Below are 24190 nucleotides of genomic sequence, written 5' to 3' on the forward strand. Positions count from 1 at the left end.
GGGACAGACTACTGGCTAAACTGGGGACCATCATGGACAATCCCTCCCATCCCCTCTTCAGGGAGGTGGACAACCTGAGAAGCAGTTTCAGTGGCAGGATCATACACCCTCGCTGTGCAAGAGAACGATACAGGAAGTCATTCCTGCCATCAGCCATTAGACTCCACAACTCATCTGGCAGACTCGGATGTACATGAAAATTCTAGTTTCTAGTCACAGACTACACTTTTCAAATTGTATTTTACTCAATTTTTGTCCTGTTCTACTCTCTGTATTTTTTGTGTCTGTGTTTGTCTTTACCCCCCCCCCCCCCCCCCCCCCCCTTTTCCTTATTGCTGCTACTGCAACTAAATTTCCCTTCGGGGATTAATAAAGTTCTTCTTGAATCTTGAATCTTGAATCTTGTAATCCCAAAGGAGAACCTCTAACCATTCATGACCTTAAGGTCAAATGTGTGAACTCCCACCCCACGCAAAGACAAACTTTAAAACCAAATTTCATTTAAATTTACCTAAAGTCTACAACATTTCGTGAAGAGAATGGAGTCCTGAGCATTGAGAACTCACAAGGTTATCTAGAACAAAAAAATACAGTTTGCAGGGGAAGAGTCGTCTCCATCTCTCCATGTCTTACATCGGGTACGATTTTGAAACAGGAAATGCTTTACTGACCCTGAAAAGAACAAATGAATTTCCATGACAGCGTCATCTGATATTTTCTTTGAATGAGAAACATAATGAAAGTGTCCAAAACACCTCCTCAGGACTCTAATGGACCTTTTCAGAATCAGAAAGTGTCATGTCAAAGAGCGGCATACTTGGATGCAATCATCAAGTAGAATGCAGAGCTGGTGTATATGTGTGTGTTTGACGTTTTGAGGCTTTGCCGTCCTCTAAAGTCAGCACGTGTGGCACTCTAAACGGCTATGATCTGAACGGTCTTACATAACAGAGTTTCATAACCAAACTCTAAAAACAGACAGGATCTTCATAATTTGATCAAATCGTTTTTTATCCTGGATGTGCTGCAGCTCTGTGCAGTGAAAGGACACACCAGACAGACGCTGTATGAGATAACAATAGGTTCTGGGATAACAGTACTAAAGTTCTCATCCACACTGTATGCATGCAGAACCGAACACGCCAGTCCGTTTATCATCAAATCCAGACTGTTGTGTTTAGCTGATGTCAGATTTGTCATTTTAGTCTCTCTGAACTGAAATAATTTGACTAAGGGTGTAAAGATTAATCGATTAAGCGATTTCTATTCCTCTGATTCAACCAGATCGATCTCTCTGAGGCAAGTTATCAAATCAAATTGACCTATACAACTAAAAATTGTTTCAAAATATAAAATAAATCGATTCTAATCTATACTGGAAAATACCATCTGGATGGAGACATGACATGACAGGTTTATAATACTATATCATAAAAAAAAATGACCAAGTGCATCAGTGGACAACACAAATGTGATGTCATCAAACACGGATCAGTCCATTTATTTCACTTATAAACGTATAAACCTCTCTTTTTTTACCTTCTTTTCCGGTCCAACAAAAGACTGTTACAGATATGAGTAAGAAGTAAAGTTTAGCCTAAATTACAAAATGGGTTTATTCCAATACACTCCTTGGGTGTCAGAAGATTCATAACCCCTATTGCAACAGTAGAATATGTCCAACACAAGAGGCTTTCAGCTCTCATCTGTCTGATCAGCTGTTGGACAGGACAAGTTAGAAAGAAAAAAAACCCCACACGGATCAGTCCATCATTCCAGTCCAATGTGTGGACAGACTTCTAATAAAGTCATGTGACCATCCAGTGTCTAGAATGTTCTAAGAATGTTCCCTTTGGATTCTTTGGATGTGGAAAAACAACAGTGGTGAACTTTAGGAAACTAACATGTGAATGGATTTGACATTCATTCTAGTTTACTTGTTGGTTTGGACACAGATTTCATTTCCATTTGATGATCTGGAAGAAATCCAAGAATCTGGAAAACTTCACTGTTCAGTAGCAGGAATTTCTGTCTGAGTCTCACTGCTGGAAGTTTGGATCAAGATGATCTGGATCCACTTTAGGTCAGAGAATCGGATCAGTTGAACCAGATCGATCAGAGTGAGCCACTGCCTACTTTGAATCATATCATCAACCAGAAATTAAGATAAATAGAATAGTTGTTAAAGCCCTAGTTTTAAAACAGAGTAAGTTGCTACAAGCATGCAAAAGCTGAAGTAATTTTCACATCTTTTTTTGTTTTGAAATTTCTTTCTAATGTCTCTCTGAAGTACTATGAATGTTTTATTTAATGAATTGTATCGCAGTACCGTTAATTTATTATTATTTTATTATTTTTAGTAGTAGTGGCTTCTCATTCATCTAGGTGGTGTTGTTTTAAAGTTGAGTCACATCAACTGGACTTAAAACCTTCTTAATAGTATTAGTATTATCAATATAACCGAACATTAAAGATTTATTAGTTTATGTATGTATTTGTTTATCATCAAGGTTACAAGTGGTTTGGGGAAAACGTTTTCCTTTTTGACATCAGAAACGTGATGCCAAACAGGACCATCCTGAATCTAATGCTACTCTTTTGTTGACCGGGGTCAGCTAGGATTTAGGAACTACTTCCTTTCAGAACCGCGTATGCAGATGCTGTTAAATTGACTTTTTGATGAAAGGTGTCCCTGTAAAATAAAAAGTAAACGTTTTTCACAAACACATTCAGTTGATGTTGTTTATGAACCATAAATCCCTACACATGTGCTAAAGTTGGTTTTAAAACGTTATCCATATGTTCTTGCTCGCATGTAAAGTTTTTGAAAATGCAACAAAAAGGAAAAGAAAATCAAATTGAACATGAAATGTAAAGCGGAAAGGGGATTCCTCGTTGTGTCGTTTCCTCTTTAAAACACGCGTTTTGATTGGTCCTTCAAATTGCTGTCAGCCAATCAACAACCACCTGCTGTGGAGGAAGGAATAAATGCAAGATGGCTCCTCATATAAAAACAGTCTTGTGGCTCGCCCTCTACGTGCAACAAAAATCGGCTTTAATTCTTATTAGGTTAAAATATTTATCCGCAAGGACTTCTGAAGGGTAGACTAAGCTGTATTTTAATGGTTTCTGGCGACATTTGCTGGTTTAACAGCGCAGAGGACGAACAGGGAGAACTTTGAAGACATGAACCGGCTGTGAGCTGCCGTCTTCCCTCGCCGGAGTTCGGATTGTCTCGACCACACTGTCCGGCCGGGCCTCGGCTAGCTAGCTGTAGCTGCTAACTAGTTGATCCCTCCGTGGCGTCTTTACCTCACAGCGGAGCTTTTGAGCCGCATAGGAGGAAACATTCAAGGCACCAACTGAATGCTGGACGTGAGACGGACAGAGTGACCATGGCCGTGTCGAGGTGAGATGAGCCACCACCGAGCTTCCTGAAGGCTTAGCTCATCCGCTAGCTTACTGTGGTGGTGGTGGTGGTGGGCAGTTCATGCTGAGGACTCTTAACATTGAATGCTGGGAAACAAGCTCCAGTGGAGACGGTAGAAACCGAGTTTACGGCAAAAGTGAAGTGTTCATTTATGGTAGGATGATCATCTTGAGCTTTAGGACTCGTGTTCCGTCTACCTGGTCCTGAAACATCCTCTGGTCAGGGAAGCAGTCTACCAGCTGCTAATGTGGTTAACCCATGGTAGTATTGTTGGTAAAGCCCCATGAGTTCAGTGCAAACCGAACTAAACACACTATTTTCATGCTCTTATTAAATGTGCTTAGGGGTCATAGTTCAGTGCCGTTGCTGTCGTCGTCTTGCATCCCATCATGCCTTGGCCAGGCATCCCTCAGCATCCTCCTCACAGGCCGGTAAAGGCAGGGCTGCATGAGCCTCTGGGATTAAAAACATTCAAATGACAGACACTCGGCATCAAAACTGGGAATGTTTGAATGAATCCGGATACTTTTTTAGATACTTTTTAAACCCGTGTTGCTCGTCTCCTCCTCCTCCTCCTGCAGACTTGACCGTTTGTTCATCCTGCTCGACACCGGAACAACACCAGTGACCAGGAAAGCAGCAGCCCAGCAACTAGGAGAAGTAGTCAAACTCCACCCACACGAACTCCATAACCTTCTGGCAAAGGTGAATAAATGCCACGCACCAAGTGTTCCTGTCACGAGTTCATCAGAATCTCTCTGGCCGACAATAAAATTAGGATTTCATGTATGTAAATGTGTCCTCCTCTTCCTGTTTTTAACTGAAACTAAATGTGATCCATGTTAGGTCTTAACGTATCTAAGGAGTCCCAACTGGGACACTCGAATCGCTGCAGGCCAGGCTGTGGAGGCCATCGTGAAAAACATTCCTGAGTGGAATCCAAGTCCAAAGCCAAAGGAAGGTATTTCACTTGAAATAAAACTATTCCGTTTATTGAAACACAGCTGCTGGGGAATATGAAAGATCATAAAATACCTTTTCTTTGTGTTTATTTGATCTTTATTCAGGACACTTTCACAAGAATGACTGTACTGCCATTTTGCAGCAACTTTGGCCAATTTCTCTGATTTTTGGGAAAAGTTCCACCCCTTAAACTGTCTCTACCAATCAATCATTGTTGGAGTTTAATCCCACACGTCATCTATCAGATGTGCTTAACGTCTGTACTTCTTTGTGCCGACATGGCTCATTTTGGTTCAAAAGTTCTGCTTCCCCCTAAAGTCTTGAATTGAAAATAATGATTAAAAAAGTATCGCAACTTCAGGTTTCTTGTGTCGCAAGTGCTGCAAAACATGCCTGGTAGATCCTGGAGGGACTGCTGCGGCATCACTAATGCAGATTTCCTTTTTTCTTTTGGGATGCTGGTGTGCCTTGTGATTGTTGTCAAGAAGAAAGTGCAACTTTGCCCAAAAGAGGTTGACAAAACACAGCTTTAAACTATGTTCCAGCATTTAAAGCTAGTCAACTGTGGGTTTGAACTCTCATGTTCTACATTTACAGTTGCATCCAAGTAAAGAATTATGGGGTGATTTTAATGTGTGTAGAAAACAGAAAGTTTGTTCTGAATGAATTGTTTCTTCCAGAGTCCTGTGAGGACCTGTCTCCAGAGGATTCGTCATCAGACCGCCTCAGCTTCTACCACTTTGACATCTCGCGCTTGCTGAAACATGGAGCGTCCCTGCTGGGATCTGCAGGGGCCGAGTTTGAGCTGCAAGAGGATAAAACTGGTTAGTTCTGACTTTTAGAATCACCTCTTCCACTTGAGAATGTTGCAGACGCAGTGTGTGGTAGCTTCAATTGGGATGAAAAAAGTAAAGCTCTCGTTTAAGTTCACATTTTTTGTGGTGTGAAATGAGTAAATGGATAATCGTGCCCAAAAGAAGAGGCACACTATTGACTGTATTTACATATATTACCCGTTTAATTGTTGATTAAGTGGAACTGTTTTTTTTCTTTATCTGAGCTCCGTTTTTGTTGCATTTCATAAAGTTTTTTGAAGTGACGAGCTCCGAATCATCTAAATTCTGTTTTCAGTAGAAGCCTTTGAATTTTCCTCCCACCTCTTGCAGAGTAGTTCATCATTTCTTCAGCTAATTGTGTTTTGTGAAGCATCTAATGGAGTCTCCTGTCCCGCTGGCTCTCATTTTCAGGGGAAATGGACCCTAAGGAACGCCTGGCCCGACAAAGGAAGCTTCTGCAGAAGAAGCTGGGCCTGGACATGGGGGCTGCTATTGGAATGGACACAGAGGAGCTCTTTAATGACGAGGACCTGGATGACACCTGTCAGTCAAGTGTCGTCAAAGCTCACGGAGTGAAGGTCACCGCTGGCTGCAGTTCTCATAACCATCTGGTGGGTTTCCTTTGAGCAGTTCGCACAAAACCTTCAGTTCTCAGCAGCATCAGTTTAGACAAGAGGAAAAACCCGACTTTGTGCTGCCTTCTTAGTGAAAAGAGCTTCGTTTGACAGAAATGATGGCTGTGTCTTCAAGCGGGGGTCTCTGGGTTGCAGCCCGCTACAGTCCGTGGGATAGTTGGCTCCAGGCCGCAGAGAAAAAAAAACCCCAAGTTTTTCTGTTTTATTAATAATCTAATTTTGAAGGAAGTTTTATTTTGGAAATCTTCTGGATTCTGCACCACATCCTAGTCATTCTTGACGTGTGTTCAGGTCACTCTGTCAAGTGTCAAAAACACATCTGCTACTTTCTTAAAGCAGCAAAGTTGACAAAAAAAACAAAGTTTTTGGAAAGTTTCTTTGTGCAGAGAAGAGCCAGAGATGAAAAAGAAGAACATCTGACTTCAAAAAAATAAATCTGCATTTAACAGACAAAAACCAGAAGTCTTTACTCCAATCATGGGTTTATTACAACAATTGTTCCCACAGACCATAATAATGCAGAATAACTGACTGAACTTTCTAATGTTACGAGGAAGCTGCTGATAAAGTTGTTCAAACGGTGGATTCATGTTCATTATTATAGTTGGAGAATACCAGTTTCAGTGACTTTCCTAGCCTTTTAGCTTCCACATTGACAATTATGGGTCAAGTCAAAATCTAATGGTTCCTATAGGAAGTCTAGTGAACAAATGAAGGCGTGGGGGACCTTTCCGTAGATCATTGCACAGCAGCAGTGGTTGATGACCACCTCTTTACATCCGTGTGGTTAAAATTCAAAATGATTTTAGCTGTTTCCATTCTTGGAGCTAAAACCATGCAGACCTTAGCCGTCCCTGTCACCAGCTCGTCTTTGGAAATGTGTCTTTACGTTTTCAGACCATTCAAGCTGCAGAGTTGATCGACTCTGAGTTCAGGACGGGCATGAGCAGTCGTCAAAAGAACAAAGCAAAGAGGATGGCCAAACTGGTGGCAAAGCAGAGGTCCAGAGATGTGGATCCCAATGAAAAGAGGTTGGCTTGTTCATGCATGCGTCTTTGTTTGTGTCCCTTTCTTTGTTTGTTGAGGGAAACGCAGTTTGAATATTAAAAGATAATGCATGGAAACACCAGGATATGAAACGGGAATGACGAGATTCTCTTTAACTTTCAGCAATGACAGTTTTGAGGGAGAACCTGAAGAGAAACGAAGGAAAACCACAAACGTGGTCATTGATCAACCGGCAGCGCAGCCAAAAGTCTTGATTGACAACGTTCCAGACACCTCCAGTGTTCTGGAGGAGGTAAAGACAAAGACGTGTCAACAATTGGCGCCTTCCACCATGATGTGTGTGTTTGATTCCTGTTTTGCTGCTTCATCTTCAGTCAAGCGAGTGGCCTCTGGAGAGCTTTTGTGAGGAGCTATGCAACGATCTGTTCAACCCGTCATGGGAGGTACAAATCAACTCTTTGGGTCTTTACGGCTCTATCAGAACATCAGTGGCTAAGTGGGTCGGGTCTCTTTGTGTCGTTCTGGAACCAGGTTCGTCACGGCGCTGGCACAGGCCTCAGAGAAATCCTGAAGTGTCACGGTGCTGCTGGTGGAAAGCTGGTGGGAAGCACTGCACAACAGGTATTTCTGACTCTGCCGCTCTTTAGGCAGCAGTAAGTTGTTGGGACTTCATGGGGACCACGTTTGGCTGCAGATGTCTCGGCAGCATCAGGAGTGGATCGAGGATCTGGTCATTCGGCTGCTGTGCGTCTTCGCTTTGGACCGCTTTGGAGACTTTGTCTCTGACGAGGTGAGAGGAGCTTTGCTCAGAAATGACGGCTGAGGCGTGAAAACCGCCGAGTCCTATAGTGTTCATGGCAGCCGGTAGATTTGGTGCGTCAGCGGTCTGTAGACTGGCCTTGTCCGTGCTCCTGGCAGGTGGTGGCTCCTGTCAGGGAGACGTGCGCTCAGACCCTTGGTGTCGCTCTCCGCCACATGAACGAAAGCGGCGTTTTCATGACGGTGAATGTCCTGCTTAAGCTGCTGAGGGAGGATCAGTGGGAGGTCCGTCACGGGGGCCTTTTAGGCATCAAGTACGCCTTGGCTGTTCGTCAGGTACCTTCAAACACAAAACGTCTTTTCTCTGCCGTGTGTTCAGAACCTGCTGGTACTGATTTGTGTGTTTTAATGAAATGAAACGAACAATGGAAGCGTTCTTCTGGTTCGATCTCCATCCGTTCTCCTTTTCACTTAAAAGGACTTGATGGGCGTCCTGCTGCCGCGGGTGCTCCCCGCCATCACTGAGGGTCTCCAGGACTTGGATGACGATGTGAGGGCTGTGGCGGCGGCTGCGCTCATCCCGGTGGTGGACGGCCTGGTTCAGCTCCAGACCAATGAGGTTCAGATCTCATCATCATCATCCTGCCGAGTCTGTTGTTGTTTTTAGAGTTCTTAATGAATGAAGTGGCCTTTCAGGTACCCTCCATAGTAAACACCCTATGGGATGCTCTTCTGGACCTGGATGACCTCACTGCTTCCACCAACAGCATCATGACATTGCTGTCCTCGCTGCTCACCTACCCACAAGTGCGACTGTGCAGGTCAGAGTCTGTGACGCAGAATTTAAATTCACTTATTAGCTTCATGTTTACTTTATTCACTCCACCATCATCCACACAAGTAACATTAAAAAGTAAAGGAGTATTTTTTTGTCTAACAGTTTCTGTAGTTACAGCTTAACAAACTCATTCTTTTTTGATTAGCAAAATAAAACAGCATAATGAACCATTTGCATTTAACAATAACTAAAATAAGTCTAAACAGAAATGCTTTTTCATTTTCACAATGTAACTGCATCAAATGACTCAAAAATTAGATCAAAATTCAATCCTCATTAAATTATTTTCCATTTTCTTCTTCAACATCACTCATTCTGTGACATCATTGAAGCCATAGTGCAAAGAGGGGATTGCATTTAGGTTTTCACATCCACCGCTCAAAAACGGTTTCATAATTCATGTCCAGTCAGCATTTCCAGGAGGCGGCGGGGCGATGACATCAGCGCTCTTCGTCTCTGAGCAGAGCAGCCGGACTCGTAGCTTCGTGGTTTTTGGGCAGGGTGAGATGCTTTGCTTCGGTGTGCGCTCTGGAGGAGGCATCGGCTCACGCCGCTCTGCGGCTGCTGGACTCAGGTGAACCGGGTCTCCCGGTAGAACCGGGTCTCCGAGCAGAGGAGCGGCTTTAAGACGGTGTGTGAGCTAACGGAGGCGGCTTTGAATGCAGAAGGGTCGTACAGACCTGACAATCCGTGTAAACAATCGCATGGATTTGTGTTTCCAGTGGTGTCCCGACAAAATAAAGGCTGATGTTATTCCGACATATTTACCTGCAGCCAAGATGCAGACTGCAGCATTGACCGCATGGATTTTATGTTCATCAAAGGCTAAATGTTGTTGTTAACACGTTTTAGCCTAATCCTAACCCTTCTTCTGGGTCTGTTGGGCAAAGAATAAAGCACTAACCACACTGATTTAAAAAAAATTATTAGGAAACAGGCTCTTTATAATCATCATAACAATAGAAGATCATCATCTGCTGATTCCTGCTGGTTTTGCTGTTCGTCTGCAACCCCATCAACAGCTCTAGTACAGATTTTATGCTGAACTTTTGCTGTTTGCCGGTAGAGCTAACAATGCAGAAGAAGAGCGCTGATGTCATCGCCCCGCCTCCTCCTGGAAATGCTGACTGGACATGAATTATGAGACCGTTATTGAGCGGTGGATGTGAAAACCTAAATGCAATCCCCTCTTTGCACTATGGCTTCAATGATGTCACAGAATGAGTGATGTTGAAGAAGAAAATGTCTGTTATTGACTTTTGTTTATAATAATGAGACAGATGCTTCCAAACTTTGATGGCACTCATTCCCAGAGACTTTTTTTTACAGAGACAGACTTTGTGGGTTTCAGTGCGTCAGCCAGTGAACAGGGATTATGGGTGGAGCGTGTTCAGCACTGCCTCTTGTTGAAAGATTGCCTAATGAGGCATCATCATCTTAAGCGCCGTGTCCCTGCCTGGAAGCCCAAAGTTCAGAACCACCTTCCTGGATTTCAGTTTGCACACAGTTCTATCTGTTTCATGGATTGTGTGCACAGTTGCACCTCTAAAGCCTGATGCCAAGGTGCTGGCTTTAGAGAAGACGTCTGGCCGACTCTTCCTTGCAGCCCAGAGAAGTTGTCTTATCTTGGACCTGAGTAGATCCTATAGATGCGTCTAGCTGTACAGCATCCAGATGTATGGGCTGCAGGGGCTGGATGTAGTTTTCCTGGTGTAGTTGTATTTTGTTTTGAGGAGACACAAAAACTATTCCCACATAAACAAAAGCCCCTCATGTCCAACGTGAAAAGCTGATCTTAGTTCAGGTATTACTGTTGCATACCCCCATATCACATCAAGCCAGTAGAAGACAGCAGGAACAGTCTTTGAGGCTCTTTCTGCATAATCTCCCTCCCCCTGTTGGACACCTGAAGTGATGCATCAGCCAAAGTGTAGACACACTTTTAGGAGGATTCTTTAGACCACTTTTCCATCTCCAAATCTGAAGGGTCACACTGCTTTCTCCACCTCCATTTGGATCTAGCTGACTGGGTGCAACCATTCTTGTCCACACACTGGCCGTGTGGATGTGGTGTCAATTATTGCAGAGCCAAAACACTCTGTCATAAAGATGGTTGACTCTTTAGTGTGCAGCGTAACGTGGCGCTCCTCTCCATCATTTGCTTTAGTTGTACCTGCTCACCCTTGTGTGGACAATCCTTGGCCCAGAGGAATGTGCTTTGACAAATGTCACATGTTGATCTATCCAGAGGATTAGTGCCGGGCCAGTTCTACTTATCGTTATGGCAACATGATTTGCTTAACTGTCTTCTCCGTTCAGTTATATAGGCAGCTTCCTGGTTGAGGCAGACGTTTTCCCTCCAAAAATCCTCTTCCATGCAGACTCCATGGCGGCAAATGTCAAGTATGGACGCGCTGTGCTAATTGTCAATCTTTTACGTCCAAACAAGTCGTGTCCAGTAGGTTAAATGCTAATACTGCATGCGGTGGTTCCCTCTTGTATTTACATATTCGGGCAAACCGCTGTTCAATATCAGTCTGTCATGAACGCGTTGCTGTCTCTCATCATCCACACTTGAGTACGCCTCGGAGGTCCGGTCTTTTTCTTCTTTGAGATACCGATCATGTACTGTAGCTTCAGGAGTGACGGGTCCTTGAGTAAATCCTCCACTGATGGTTCCATCGCCTCCACTCTCGCTCGCCCAGAAAGCGCCCAATGCGCTTGCTGCTGCTTTTCCAGGTCTGTAACGACTGCATGTACAGTTTTCCTTCGTCAAAAGTTGGTGGGACTCTGTAGTTGCTGACCATCCTCTGCTACTAATGTCAAACTAAATTCAAATTCACTTTTTAGCTTCACATTTACTTCAACACATCACAGCCATCCCCCCTGCCCTTTCACAATAAGAGCGCATATGTGCAATAACCATAAAACAAGCCAAATGTTTTTGTGATGCAACAGTTCCTGTATTTATAGCTCAACAGGCTGAACTATATGTGGAAGAAGTGTTGCTGCACGTGACTCTTGTAAAAGCTTTATTAAAGGAAAAATACAGTTGAGAGATTGCCTGCTGTCAGCATCTTAATGTTTTTATCCCCACATCAGCATGCAGCAGTCGCTCACTGTCTTGGTTCCTCGAGTCTGGCCGTTCTTAAGGCACACGATATCATCGGTGAGACGGGCAGCGCTGGAAACTCTCTACACGCTGCTGTCAACGGCTGACCAGGTTTGCATGCCTTAAATATGCTCCCATCTCCTCAATATTGGTAGCATTTCATCAGTAAGTGGATCAAACCTCACGCTTGTGTTTTCAGAGTTGTGCAGTCTGGATAAATCCCATAATACAAGATATGCTGCGGCACATTTTTCAGTCCTGTATTCTGGAGAGCCACGAGGAAATCCTTGAACTTATTCAGAAGGTTATTTGACCTCTTTTTTTTGTCTGCAGAGTAACAAACGCATAGGATGAAGCGTTTGTGTTGGTGGTTCATGCTCCGCTCTGTGTACAGGTGTGGATGGAGCTGCTCTTTCAGGCCCCCCAGCAGTATGTGGTGGCAGCCAGCTGTCCGTGGATGGGGGCCTGGCTCTGCCTCATGATGCAGGCCTCTCACATTCCTATTGACCAGAACATGCTGCTGGAGGTGAAGGCTCGCTCCAAGGTATGACCAGAAATCTCTGGAAGTCGGGTCTTGTTTGTTAAAATCCCACTCGGATCATCTTTGGATCCATTTCCAAAGAGTCCACCGTAGGTCTTTTCATTATGATTTGACAGTTTTTAGCCAAAATGTTGTTTTCCAGGATGTAGTTTCTGCAGAGCAGCAGGAGTTCATTATATTCACCTTTGAGTTGTGAACTGAGGACTGTTGGCACGGGGCACAGGGCTCCAGACTAACTTTTTTCACTAGGAGCACTGTGGCCCCCAACTGAAAATTTTAGGGGCACAACCAGAAAATTTAGGGGCGCATACCGTAAATCAACATGCTAACCAGATCTACTAATTTCCACTGTATTACGAATAAATACTTTAATAATAGACGCAGAAATTACAATGTGCTGTTTCAAATGCAGTGTCACATTTTATTCTGCACTTTTGAAGATGCAGCAACAAGGTTAACAACAGCACCATCGCTGTCATGACAGTACAAATAAGTAAACAAAATACCATACATTTAGAATTAAAAAAAAGTTTTTAGTAACGAAGTGATTACCGTAGGAACCTTTCGGTCATTTCACAGTTACAAACAAAACTTAAATGTATTTAAACATTAGGGGATGGAAATACATGTTGGCGACACCAAATGATGCACAATAATTTGAGATCACCCAGATGGACACAACACTGCACAGATCACCTGGTGTGAGACGCATATTTTTGTTTTTGCTCTAACATCACCTGTCAATCAAAACAAAAATATCACGAGAAAGGGGCGGAAGCAAGACACCAACCTGAGCGAATGCAGCTGGAAATTTAGTATTGAACTGACTGAAAGCTGCCCTACAGACTACAAAACAATGCATTATGGGACATGTGTCCTGATGGGTTTTTGTAGTTCACTGATCAATTAAAATAGTTTAAAATACCAACTGATTAAAAAAGGTTACATCCATTACAAAACATTAAAATAATTATTAAAGATGTAAAGTCACAGATCATACTAAAGGGGAGAGGCATATTTAAACTAAATTGAATGTTAAGGACAACTCCTAATTCCTGTTCTCCTTCAGTCTCGCTGCAGCTTCGCCTTCATGCAAAATGCAACCAAATGGTCGCAGTCTGGAGCCCTGGGGCAACCCGCCCCTCTTCCCGTTGCTAAAAACTCTCCCCCACTAGCTTTCAGCCCCTCTCACTGCCAACCTAACATTAACTGGTGCAACATAAATGGCGAGTAATATTGGAGCTATTGAATGAAGATCTATTTAGAAATGAAATTATAAGCCTCATTTTCTTTACACTTGTCCTCTATCATGAGTAAATGCCAGAATCACATGTTGGAAAAAAAGGGTTTGCATCTGAGTGGGTCTTGAACAATAGCTGCTAATGATGATGGCGGCTAGGATTTGCATTTAAAAGACAGCGTGACCTTCAGCGTTTGCTGGAAATGTGACCCGCTGCAGGACAAAGCTGGTGCAAAAGCTCGTCTGGGTAACAGTCAGGCGAAGGAAACTGTTCAGGAGTACATAGCTGGAGCTGAGACGGTGGCCGATGACCCGCTGACCAGGGACTACGTGGTCGTCCGAGCCCGACTCATGTCGGCCAAGTACGTTTTCAGGCGCATTTTTCTGAAAAGACTGTCCGGCTTCTCTTTAAAGTGGTCAGACGTTGAAGCTACTGTTCTGTGATCCAGGTTGCTTGGCGCCCTGTGTAAGTGCATCTGTGACCCTCAGCTGAACGCTGCAACTCAGGAGATCCGGCCTGCTGAGTCTCTGGCCCAGCTGCTGCTGTTCCACCTAAACTCCAAGTCTGCTCTGCAGCGCATCGCTGTGGCGCTGGTGCTGTGCGAGTGGGCCGCACTGCAGAAGGTACAGCTCGGACACGGATGTCGTCAAGATGAATGGAAACGTACATCTTTGGTGAAGCATTTCTCTGCTTGGATCCTTCTAGGACTGTCAGGTGGTGTCCTCCATGGTGCAGCCTCGCCTTCTGGCCATTCTGGCTGAGCAGTTGTACTACGACGAGATTGCAATCCCTTTCACGCGGATGCAGAACGAGTGCAAGCAGCTGATCACTCTGCTGGCTGATGCCAACATAGACCTTCAGGATCGCTTCAGCTGTAGTGTTTTCACCATCGACCAGGCCAACGAGCTGGTAAAGGCTTGTGGAACAACATTACACACAGTCAAGGATCCGATAATGGAGGGAAAAAAATCACATCCGTCAATGTCGTTTCCTAGGTAACCACCATATTTACCGAATCAACCGTGGGGCTGAATCTGAAGACCAAACTGTGGCCGGCGCTGAACAGCAAACGGCAGCAAGCTCAGTCTACAGTGATGGAGACCAGCTCAGAATGGCAGCAGCTGCACCTGCGTGTCCACATGTTCACCGCCTGCGCAGTCATCAACCTGCAGGTCCTCCCCGACAAACTCAACCCCCTGATCAGACCTCTGATGGAGGCCATGAAGAAGGAGGAGAACACTTTGATCCAGAGCTATGCCGCTTCCTTCATAGCAAAGCTTCTCCAGCAGTGTGCTGGACGCACGCCGTGCCCCAACCCCAAGATCATCAAGAACCTCTGTTCCTCTGCCTGCGTGGACTCTGCAGTCACCCCCTCATCAGCCTGTCCTGTTCCGTCTGCACCAGACGATGCCAAAAGTACGAATACTTCTACGCACAAGTTTGGTTCCAGCAAACGCATGATGTAGTGTTTTGGTCATCCCAGTTAAAAACTGCAGATGTTGAGGCTCGTTGACTTTAGTCATCATTTATAACGTAGTGTTATTAAAATGTCTTTGTGTTTTTAAGTGGGTGCTTTAGAAAAGGATGGTATGCATCACATGGTCAACAAAACGCGAGGCATCATCACCCTCTACCGTCACCAAAGGGCTGCTTTTGCCGTCACCAGTAAAAGGGGCCCCGCCCCTAAAGCCCCCAAAACCCAGTCGGAGCTTCCTCCCGGCAGCTCCGTTGGAACAGACGGTGATGAGGTACAGGAAGCTGCCGTGGTCCACGTTTCCACCTTTGAAGCCATGGAAATAATCTGCTGCTGTTGTTGTTTTTCCCTCCTGAAGAACAAAAGGCCGTTTCTCATCCAGAGACGAGGGGCGGAGTTCTGTCTGACCACTATTGCCAGGCACTTTGGAGGTGACCTGGTGAAGAGTCTGCCGTACCTCTGGGAGAGCACGGTGGGACCCCTAAGGACCGTGTTACAGGGTCAGTGCATCGGTACGACGGTTTTATCTGCGGAGGTTTTTATCTGTGGAGGGTTTTATCTGTGGTTCTCTTGTGGTGTTCAGACAGACAAGCTCAGCTGGAGAAAGGAGATGCTGCTGCTCAGGAGTTGGTCAACTCTCTGCAGGTGTTGGAGCTGATGGCTGCAGCCATGGCTCCTGACCTCCGACCTTTGGTGAGGACGCAGCATGGCTGCCTCACAGATCCTGACCATCATGTTAAATTCCATCATAGGTTGACTGTAGTCACTTTTAGATGAAATGAGGTGAACCTGTTTCATGTTTGTCCCCGTTAGTTACTGCAGCACCTCCCTCATCTGTTCAACTGCCTCCAGCACCTCTACACGGCAGTGCGACACATGGCGGCGCGCTGTGTGGGCGTGCTCGGTAAGATTGCCACTCTGGAGGTCATGAACAGTTTTCTGGAGTGCGTTCTGCCGTGGTTAGCCGCCATCGATGACATCACCAAACAGGAAGGCGCCATCGAAGCTTTAGCCTGTATCCTTTCCTCTGTTTCCACTGCTTACTTTAAAAAACGTAATCAAGGCTGTGATCGGCATGGTACGGCTACCCCCCACCCCACTGACTGAGCTGCTGCTACATGCCCTTCACTGCCCCATCTGGCCCTGCCACCCTGGTCACAGCTGCACATTTTCTCTCCAAGGTGACATAATAGAGACTGTGAAACATCCTGGACCGTTGAGACAGAATATGGGGGCTGTTGGGTCTTCTGCGTGTTACTGTCCTTGACGGCGCTTTTGCAGGTGTCATGGAGCAGCTGGAGGTGGACATCATTCCCTACATTGTTCTGCTGGTGGTTCCAGTTTTGGGGAGGATGAGTGACCCCAGTGACAGCATTCGCTTCATGGCCACACAGTGTTTTGCTACACTCATCCGCCTTCTGCCACTGGAGGTAGGGGGGTCTTCTCAGGGGTTTGCCGTGATGTCTTCTTTACTGTTTTCACGTGTCTGTTGTCTTTCAGGCTGGTATTCCAGACCCTCCAGCAATGTCTGCTGACCTGATTCGCCAGAAAGCCAGGGAGCGCTACTTCCTGGAACAGCTGCTGGATGGTAGAAAGCTGGAAAACTATCACATTCCAGTTCCAATTAAAGCCGAGCTCAGGAAGTACCAGCAGGTGTGTAGGGACGAGACGTTGATGGATTTACCTCATTCGTTTATATGAATGTGTCATTGCTTTTATGAAACAGTGTTGGTGCTGCTGTAGTTTTCCCCGCTGCTCCTTTTCATTGCTCTTTGTCCTGGTTGGCGTCTGGTTTTGCAGGATGGCGTGAACTGGCTGTCATTCCTGAACAAATACAAGCTGCATGGGATCCTGTGTGATGACATGGGTCTTGGTAAGACGCTGCAGTCCATCTGCATTCTAGCAGGAGATCACTACCTCAGGTACTGGGAACAAACAGCTCCGCTTCACCGCAAGCCGCACGGCTTTAATGTCAATCAGGATCAGTTAACTTTACCTCAGAGGAACTGTTTCATACTGAAAACTAGGGGTGTAACGATTCATTTAAAGAATTTGTTTCATGTCATCATTTGCGGTTGACGATCCAATTGATTGTCCATATTGGTTCATGCTGAACGGTCCTATTGGATCCGATTCTCTGATCTAAAGTGGATCCAGATCCTCTTGATCCAAACTTCCAGCAATGATGTTAGTTTCCTAAAGTTCAGTCCACTGTTGTTTTTCCACATCCAAAGAATCCAAAGGGAACATTCTTAGAACATTCTAGACACTGGATGGTCACATGACTTTATTCAAAGTCTGTCCACACATTGGACTGGAATGATGGACTGATCCGTGTTCATGACATCACATGTGTGTTGTACGCTGATGCACTTGGTTGTTTTTATGTTATAGTAAAATAAACTACCATGTCTCAATCCAGATGGTATTTTCCAGTACTAACTATATTTGATTTATTTCATTTAGAAGCGATTTTGAATGGTTTAGTTCGGTTAGTGACTGGCCTCATTCAGATTGATCTGGTTGTTTTTAATAATCGTTACCCCCGTTACTAAAATCAGAAGTTATGTGATGCAGGTCCGTAATGCCGAAAGATCTAAGCTAGTTTTATGGGATGTTCAGGGCACAAGAATATGCCAAGACGAAGGCTGCAGACTGCAGCCCCCTCCCCTCTCTGGTGGTGTGCCCCCCCACACTGACTGGCCATTGGGTGGATGAAGTGGGAAAGTTCTGCACCAAAGAGTACCTCCACCCGCTCCACTACACGGGGCCCCCGAGCGAGCGCATGCGGTGGGTCCCTCCTTCCTCTGCAGCGGCGTGCGCTCAGGCCGTCAGGCTGTGGCAGAGTGTCTGAAGGCTTTCTCTGGTCCTCAGGTTGCAGCATCAGGTGAAAAAGCACAACCTCATCGTCGCCTCCTATGATGTCGTGCGAAATGACATCGACTTTTTTAGGTGAGCACCTCTTCAGATCCGCCTCTACTCTGTCTTGAACCAATTTCCTAAACTCTATGCATCTTTTCAGAAACATTAAATTTAATTACTGTATTCTTGATGAGGGTCACATCATCAAGAACGGCAAAACCAAACTTTCTAAAGCCATCAAGCAGCTGGCTGCTAACTTTCGACTCATCTTATCGGGGACTCCCATCCAGGTGAGCTCTGATGGGGGCGCCTGTGGAGGCGTGGCCTCTTTACGCCCATGTTAAAGCTCTTTTCACCTGCAGAACAATGTCTTGGAGCTGTGGTCGCTGTTCGATTTCCTCATGCCGGGCTTTCTGGGAACGGAGCGGCAGTTTGCCGCTCGCTATGGAAAGCCGATCCTTGCCAGCAGAGATGCCAAAAGCTCTTCACGGGAGCAGGAGGCGGGTATGTGGGCTCTCCCGGTCCAACCACTGAGATAGTCCAGACTCCACAAGGACATGAAGAAAGCAGAAGTTCTTGACCGTGCTCGCTGTGGGATGGCTTAGGAGGATAAAGCAGCCTTCTCTTCCAGGGGTTCTGGCCATGGAGGCTCTTCATCGACAAGTGTTGCCTTTCCTGTTGAGGAGGATGAAGGAAGATGTCCTTCAGGATCTTCCACCAAAAATTATTCAGGACTATTACTGCAACCTGAGTCCCCTACAGGTGTGTTCATCAAACGGGACAAAACGCTCCTTTCTGTGTCTCTCGCCCTCAAAAACTCAAAAGAATATTTGCTGTGTGTCTGTCTAATGAAACAACCTGGTGTTGCTCCTGTTCTTTAAAGGTTCAACTCTATGAAGACTTTGCCAAGTCTAGAGCCAAGGCCAGCGTGGAGGACAGCATCTCCACAGCCTCTGCTGAGGAGGAGGAGGAGAAACCAAAGCTGAAGGCCACCGGACACGTCTTCCAGGTGCTCATGGCTTTACTCTACGGCAGCATCTCACTTGGTCTTTGTAGATTCACTCTTTTTCGGTTGAGTGAAGAGTGATCAGATGTGGTCATGTAACACCAACAGTGTTGTCTAACCACCTGGTCCTAAGGAGGTCCATTTCCGCAGGATTTCCTGATTCGGGTTAGGATCTGAATTTCTGCACAATAAGGCAGTTTCTTCCTTCTGGTTGACTTGGTTCACTTGCATCTCAATTTGGGTCAAGAGTAGCTGCGTTTACATGGAGAAAAGTAATCAGAGTAAACCCCTGATCAGAATAAAATGTGTCATGGTAACACGCCGTTCGGAAAACTCTGCCCCGATCAGATTTGTTCAGATCAAAATTTCTTTCCGATGGAGATAGGTGGGTTATGCCGATTGTTGATCCGATCGTTGTTCATGTAAACAGTTCATTCTGATCATGGGTCACTACTGCTCTGGTTTAGGTCATGCATAGATGGTGTTTCGCTCCAGAGAAGCTTTAGAGTTCAAACAGGACCGACCGGCTGCTCTGCGGACGCCCGGTGCTAAGCGCGGATGCCTCTGTGCTCCGCCCCTCGCCCCACGGGCTAGTCGCCTCCTTCACCTTCTTGAGAAGGAGGGAAGGGAGAGGGGTCTCCTCCCCGGGGGCGCCGAGGAGGAGCGCTTCATGCCCCCCGATGTCTGGACCCTGCGCGGTCCAGGCTCGGCTGCTGATGGACCGAACGAACCGTGCTTACGAGTAGAGCGGCCGGGGAAGGGAGGATGCTTTGTCACGTGTGCGCTATGTGTGGTAGACTTCGGACTGTGATCCGTCCCGCAGCTTTAGGTGAATGAGCTACAGAACTCAGGAGAACCAGATTCCAGATCACACAGAGGCTTAGGGGCGGTGTGTGAGCTTTTCAAAGTAGAAATGTCGCTCAGTCCTTAGAAACCGTTCAAACAATCACGTGGATTTGTGTTTCCAGTGGTGTCCCGACAAAATAAAGGCTGATGTCATTCCCACATATTTACGTGCAGCCAAGATGCAGATTGCTGTATTTCCCACATGGATTTTATGTTCATCCAGGATAAATGTTGTTAGCCTCTCTTAGCCCTGCCTTATTCCAGCTCCGTTCTTCCACAAAAAAAGCACTGACCCCACGGATTAAAAATAAAATGATGAGCGAACAGGCGCTTCATAATAACTATAACAATAACAAAAGCACGTTTAGAAGATCATCTCGGATATTACCACGTGTGTGGCAGCTCAGCTTGTTTACACTGGAACTCATCTCCTCTTCCGGTATTTCAAACACTACTGCGCATGTGCCAATGATTTATTCCACCGAAAGAATGACCCATGTGAACGTTTGTTCTAATCGGAAAAGGTTTTTCTGGGCCCATGTACACGGTTGGATTCTAATCTGATCTTTGAACCGATCAAGATATTTTGCACATGTAACCACGGATACTGTCTGAGGTGGGGGGTGCTTCCCAGAAGGAAGCTAACCATCCGTTTTTCTGCGTGGATGATGATGGAAGGACAGCAGGTTTGGCAGATTTCATCAAGAGATCAGAAAGAAAACGTTTGGGAGAAATGTGACCTGAAATGTGAAAAGCGTTTCAGTCGTGGTCAAACCTGGATTTTCTGGTTTTTGAGGGTCATGGAAATGAGCTCGCTCTGGAACTTCAGTCTGATCATTTAGAACCCCCCCTCTGATAAAAAAAAATGCTGGTTTCGTGTTTTAAACAGGATTGAGGACATATCTATAGACCATTCATCTTTAAATTACATTTCTGAGCATTTCTTTATTCAAATTATTGTAAATGAGGAGCAGATGAAAAACAATGTTATTTGAAAAAGATCTTATTGGTGATTGTAAAAGCGGGGGGGGGGGCTTACTGCTCCATTCTGATCATCCACTGTCAGACAAATGGATCCATGAACGTCTTTGTTTTCCTGGTCTGAGCTGGAATCTGGATCAGAACTGGACAGATGGACAGATCGGATGTTGCTGCCATTTTTGTTGCACCAGTAATGTTAGATTGGGGGGTGTTGGGGGGCTGCAAGCTAGCAGGAGAGGCTGTAAACGGAGGGCTCTCAGCAATGAGGAGGTGAAGGAGGGGTGGGGTTTCTATGTGCCCCCCTCATCTCAGAGGTGAATTTCTGATGAACTCCTGCTGAAACTATGAAAGCGACACAGATTTTAGATTTTGTCTGAAAACGGCGTCGTCGTGATTAAAAGAGATCTGGGAAGACTTTGGACATGCACCAGAAGATGATGCATGTTTCCTTTGAGTTTGACCGGTTGCTGCTGCTGCTCCATTTATCCAAACCCGCATGAATCCACCGTGATGCTGTCAGCAGTAAGCCTGTTCTCGTGTTCTTCTGTTCTGATCCTGCTTTTCTCCTCATGCTGGTTCTCCTCCAGGCGCTTCAGTACCTGCGTAAACTGTGCAACCACCCCAGCCTGGTTCTGACCCCACAGCACCCAGAATACAAACGGGTCACGGATCAGCTGGCAGCTCAGAACTCGGGCCTGCGTGACATTCAGCACGCCCCCAAACTCTCTGCTCTCAAACAGGTGAGGTGGTGTTGCGCTGCGGCGGCGTCTGCTGGCGTGGATGTTCTGACGTGTCTGTGCTCGTCAGCTGCTCCTGGACTGTGGTCTTGGAGACGGTGGAGGATCAGAGACGGGCACTGAAGCGGTGGTGGCCCAACATCGCGTGCTGATCTTCTGCCAGCTGAAGAGCATGCTGGATATCGTTGAGCACGACCTGCTGAAGCCCAAAATGCCCACCGTGACCTACTTGAGGTTGGACGGCAGCGTGCCGGCGGGCCTTCGCCATGCCATCGTCTCCAGGTGTGTCGGCGCTTCCTGCTTCTCAGCCGCGTGGACTGGTGTCTTTGTGTGGGCAGACGCCAGACTCTCTTCTCTGTGCTCCTCAGGTTCAACAACGACCCATCCATTGATGTTCTGCTGTTAACCACTCATGTTGGCGGTCTGGGCTTGAACCTGACTGGTGCAGACACCGTGGTGTTTGTGGAACATGACTGGAACCCCATGAGGGACCTGCAGGCGATGGACCGCGCTCACAGGATAGGACAGGTGCTGCTGCTGGTTTCTTCACTGAAAGCTGTGATTAACTTCTGTTTGGTCAGGACTGCCCTCTACCTGGTGAGGGTGGGGTCTGCACCTGAACCCTGGTGAGGGTGGGGTCTGCACCTGAACCCTGGTGAGGGTGGGGTCTGCACCTGAACCCTGGTGAGGGTGGGGTCTGTACCAGAGTGAGCAGTGACTGTTCTAGCACTTCCTTCCACTTCCTTTTTTTGTTCTCTGAACGCCGTGTGTGAAATTCTCTGAAACGGACCTTCAGGACTGCTTCAGGTCTATTCCATGCAAGACTTTGGTCATCATTTGATTGTCGTCCTTGATCAGAAACGCGTGGTGAACGTGTACCGGCTGATCACCAGAGGTACGCTGGAGGAGAAGATCATGGGGCTGCAGAAGTTCAAAATGAGCATCGCCAACACGGTCATCAACCAGGAGAACACCAGCATGCAGAGCATGGGCACTGACCAGCTGCTCAACCTCTTCACTCTGGACCAGGTGGGGCAGATCTGCAGTTATGGGTGAACGCTCCACCTGAGAGCTCCTTTTTTAAGAAAGTGTTGGTTGAATGCAGTGGCACTGATGATCCATATGATGGAAATGGTCTATGGCGTTTCCTCTTTGCCATAAAGTGAAAGGGCGTAAAGACAGCTGAGCGGCGCCCTCTTAACACGGAGTGTAAATCCAGGTGAAGGCTCAAAGGAAAATTGACCACAGAGGATCACGGCTCAGTTAGGATAGCAGGCGTGCAGTTGTAAAATACGGGGTCCCTTGGTTAGAATTGCGCCTGCGTAGTTGTGAGGTTCCTCACTCAGTTCCTGAATACGCCGCTCAGTTGTCTTTGCGCCCTTTCACTTTATGCCAGAGAGGAAACGCCATGATGTTCCTTTCATTGTCTGAGGAACGGCGTTCCTGCTTTTCCCAAATTAAGTTCTGGTTAGGTTGTGTTCCACCAAGGCGACGTGTGTGATCTTCATCGGAGCGTCCTGTGTCTGATTGTAGGAGGAGAAGGACGGCAAAGGCGAGCAGTCGTCTTCAACCTCAGGGAAGCCCTCCATGAAATCCGTGATCGACGGTCTGGGAGAGCTGTGGGACCAGCAGCAGTACGACACCGAGTACAACCTGGACAGCTTCATGCACTCCCTGCACTAGCAAAGCTGCCTCCCCCTCCCCCCAGCAGGCTTTTGCTGGCCAAGCAGGGCCTGGAGCAGCCCGGACGGTTCCAGGACGGCAGTACCGTAAACACAGCCATGCCCCCCACCCCCCACCCCCACCGTGACTGTAGCTCAGCCTCACATCCTGACGTGTGATCAGCTGCTGATGCACTTTTGTTTCCTGCCCTGAAGCAGACGTTTCATTTGTAGTTCCAGCAGGAGGCGCTTCCTTTAGAGCCTCCTTCCTGCCGTCTTTGCACACCACTCAGTTTTCAGTGGCGTTTCCCACAGATCTGCCCTGCAGGTCTTCAATCTGCACACCGCCAGCACCTGATGGACACACACCTGCTTTTGTTTTAACAAAGGAGACGAGAAGCCATAGGATCTGCCCCCCAGGACTGCTAAGCTAACGGTCCCAGAGCTACACATGGGAGGAGGTTGGGGGAGGGACATAGGAGAATCCCGTTCAGAGACTGATCCAGCTCAGAAGGGTTCCTGAGAGCCGCTGCAAGTATTTTAAGAGGATTGTATATATTTCTGTAATTGCTGCTTTTTGGTTATGATGGTGGAATGGGAATACATTCTGCAAACCTTTCAGAGACCATCTCCTTCCTTTCATCAGTGCTCAGTAGAGGGCGCACTTGTACGCATAAGTGACTATAGTCCTAAGTTACCAAAGATGCATGAGGCAGCAAACAACCTAAAACATTTGGGTTCCTCTCAGAGCTTCAGTACTCGGGTCTTCTTCTACAGGCCCAGTTTGAGGAACATGTTTGAATGTGACCAAAGCTGCTTTCAGGTCAGCCAAGTCCACAACAAGGGCTATTAGTTCTCATGCAGTGAAAATGTTGCCCCCCAAACACTGACCAGTGGTGTATTTTTGGCCTATAAAGATTTCTCATCACAAAAACCAAACCGTTCCAACGTCAGCTACCAAACATTACTGGACCGGCCTGAAACAGAGGCTGCGTCTGACCCCCCCCTCCCCCCCCCCTCCCCATAACCCATATAGTGGGACCATGTAGTGTCCTGGGTTTTAAAAGCATTTCAGACACCACACTCACTAGTTTTTATTTTTAAACGGTGGATATGATGTCATTGATATGATCGTTTTGGGACGATCATGTTGATGGCTTGTTATAAAAATACATTTAAATACATGTTTTGGGGGGGCAAAAAAATGTTTAGACTGAATGTATTGTGGTCTATATTCCCTGATCTAGTGAGCATCCATGC

At 46.4% G+C, this 24190-nt stretch overlaps 1 protein-coding gene across 2 annotated transcripts; it reads left to right on the plus strand.

Moving 5' to 3' along the window:
* Positions 1 to 2999: 2999 nt before the first annotated feature.
* On the plus strand, positions 3000 to 23553 carry btaf1 (B-TFIID TATA-box binding protein associated factor 1). Of its 2 annotated transcripts, none has more exons than XM_011484032.3 (38): positions 3000 to 3409; positions 4012 to 4135; positions 4277 to 4391; positions 5074 to 5217; positions 5641 to 5840; positions 6762 to 6895; positions 7035 to 7164; positions 7247 to 7315; positions 7404 to 7493; positions 7567 to 7662; positions 7791 to 7967; positions 8110 to 8250; positions 8328 to 8452; positions 11572 to 11692; positions 11781 to 11885; positions 11976 to 12125; positions 13582 to 13724; positions 13812 to 13986; positions 14069 to 14272; positions 14359 to 14779; positions 14930 to 15111; positions 15196 to 15349; positions 15421 to 15530; positions 15651 to 15852; positions 16119 to 16267; positions 16338 to 16490; positions 16638 to 16759; positions 17460 to 17627; positions 17712 to 17789; positions 17860 to 17989; positions 18062 to 18203; positions 18331 to 18461; positions 18583 to 18708; positions 21120 to 21272; positions 21340 to 21551; positions 21638 to 21797; positions 22128 to 22298; positions 22803 to 23553. In XM_011484032.3, the coding sequence occupies exons 1-38, from the start codon at positions 3396 to 3398 to the stop codon at positions 22950 to 22952; spliced, it is 5571 nt and encodes a 1856-aa protein (XP_011482334.1). In that variant the 5' UTR covers positions 3000 to 3395; the 3' UTR covers positions 22953 to 23553. The 2 variants fall into 2 exon arrangements, with proteins under 2 accessions (XP_011482334.1, XP_011482336.1); XM_011484034.3 differs by having other exon boundaries at positions 15196 to 15337.
* Positions 23554 to 24190: the final 637 nt, after the last annotated feature.

Source organism: Oryzias latipes, chromosome 15 (genome assembly GCF_002234675.1).
Source record: "Oryzias latipes chromosome 15, ASM223467v1".
Taxonomy (NCBI): Eukaryota; Metazoa; Chordata; class Actinopteri; order Beloniformes; family Adrianichthyidae; genus Oryzias; species Oryzias latipes.

Bases quoted from the DNA above. Each gene is read 5' to 3' on its own strand.
- btaf1 (XM_011484032.3), top strand. The intron at 7,316-7,403 runs GTACAAATCAAC...TTCTGGAACCAG, and splicing joins TGTTCAACCCGTCATGGGAG to GTTCGTCACGGCGCTGGCAC. The intron at 7,968-8,109 runs GTACCTTCAAAC...TTCACTTAAAAG, and splicing joins ACGCCTTGGCTGTTCGTCAG to GACTTGATGGGCGTCCTGCT.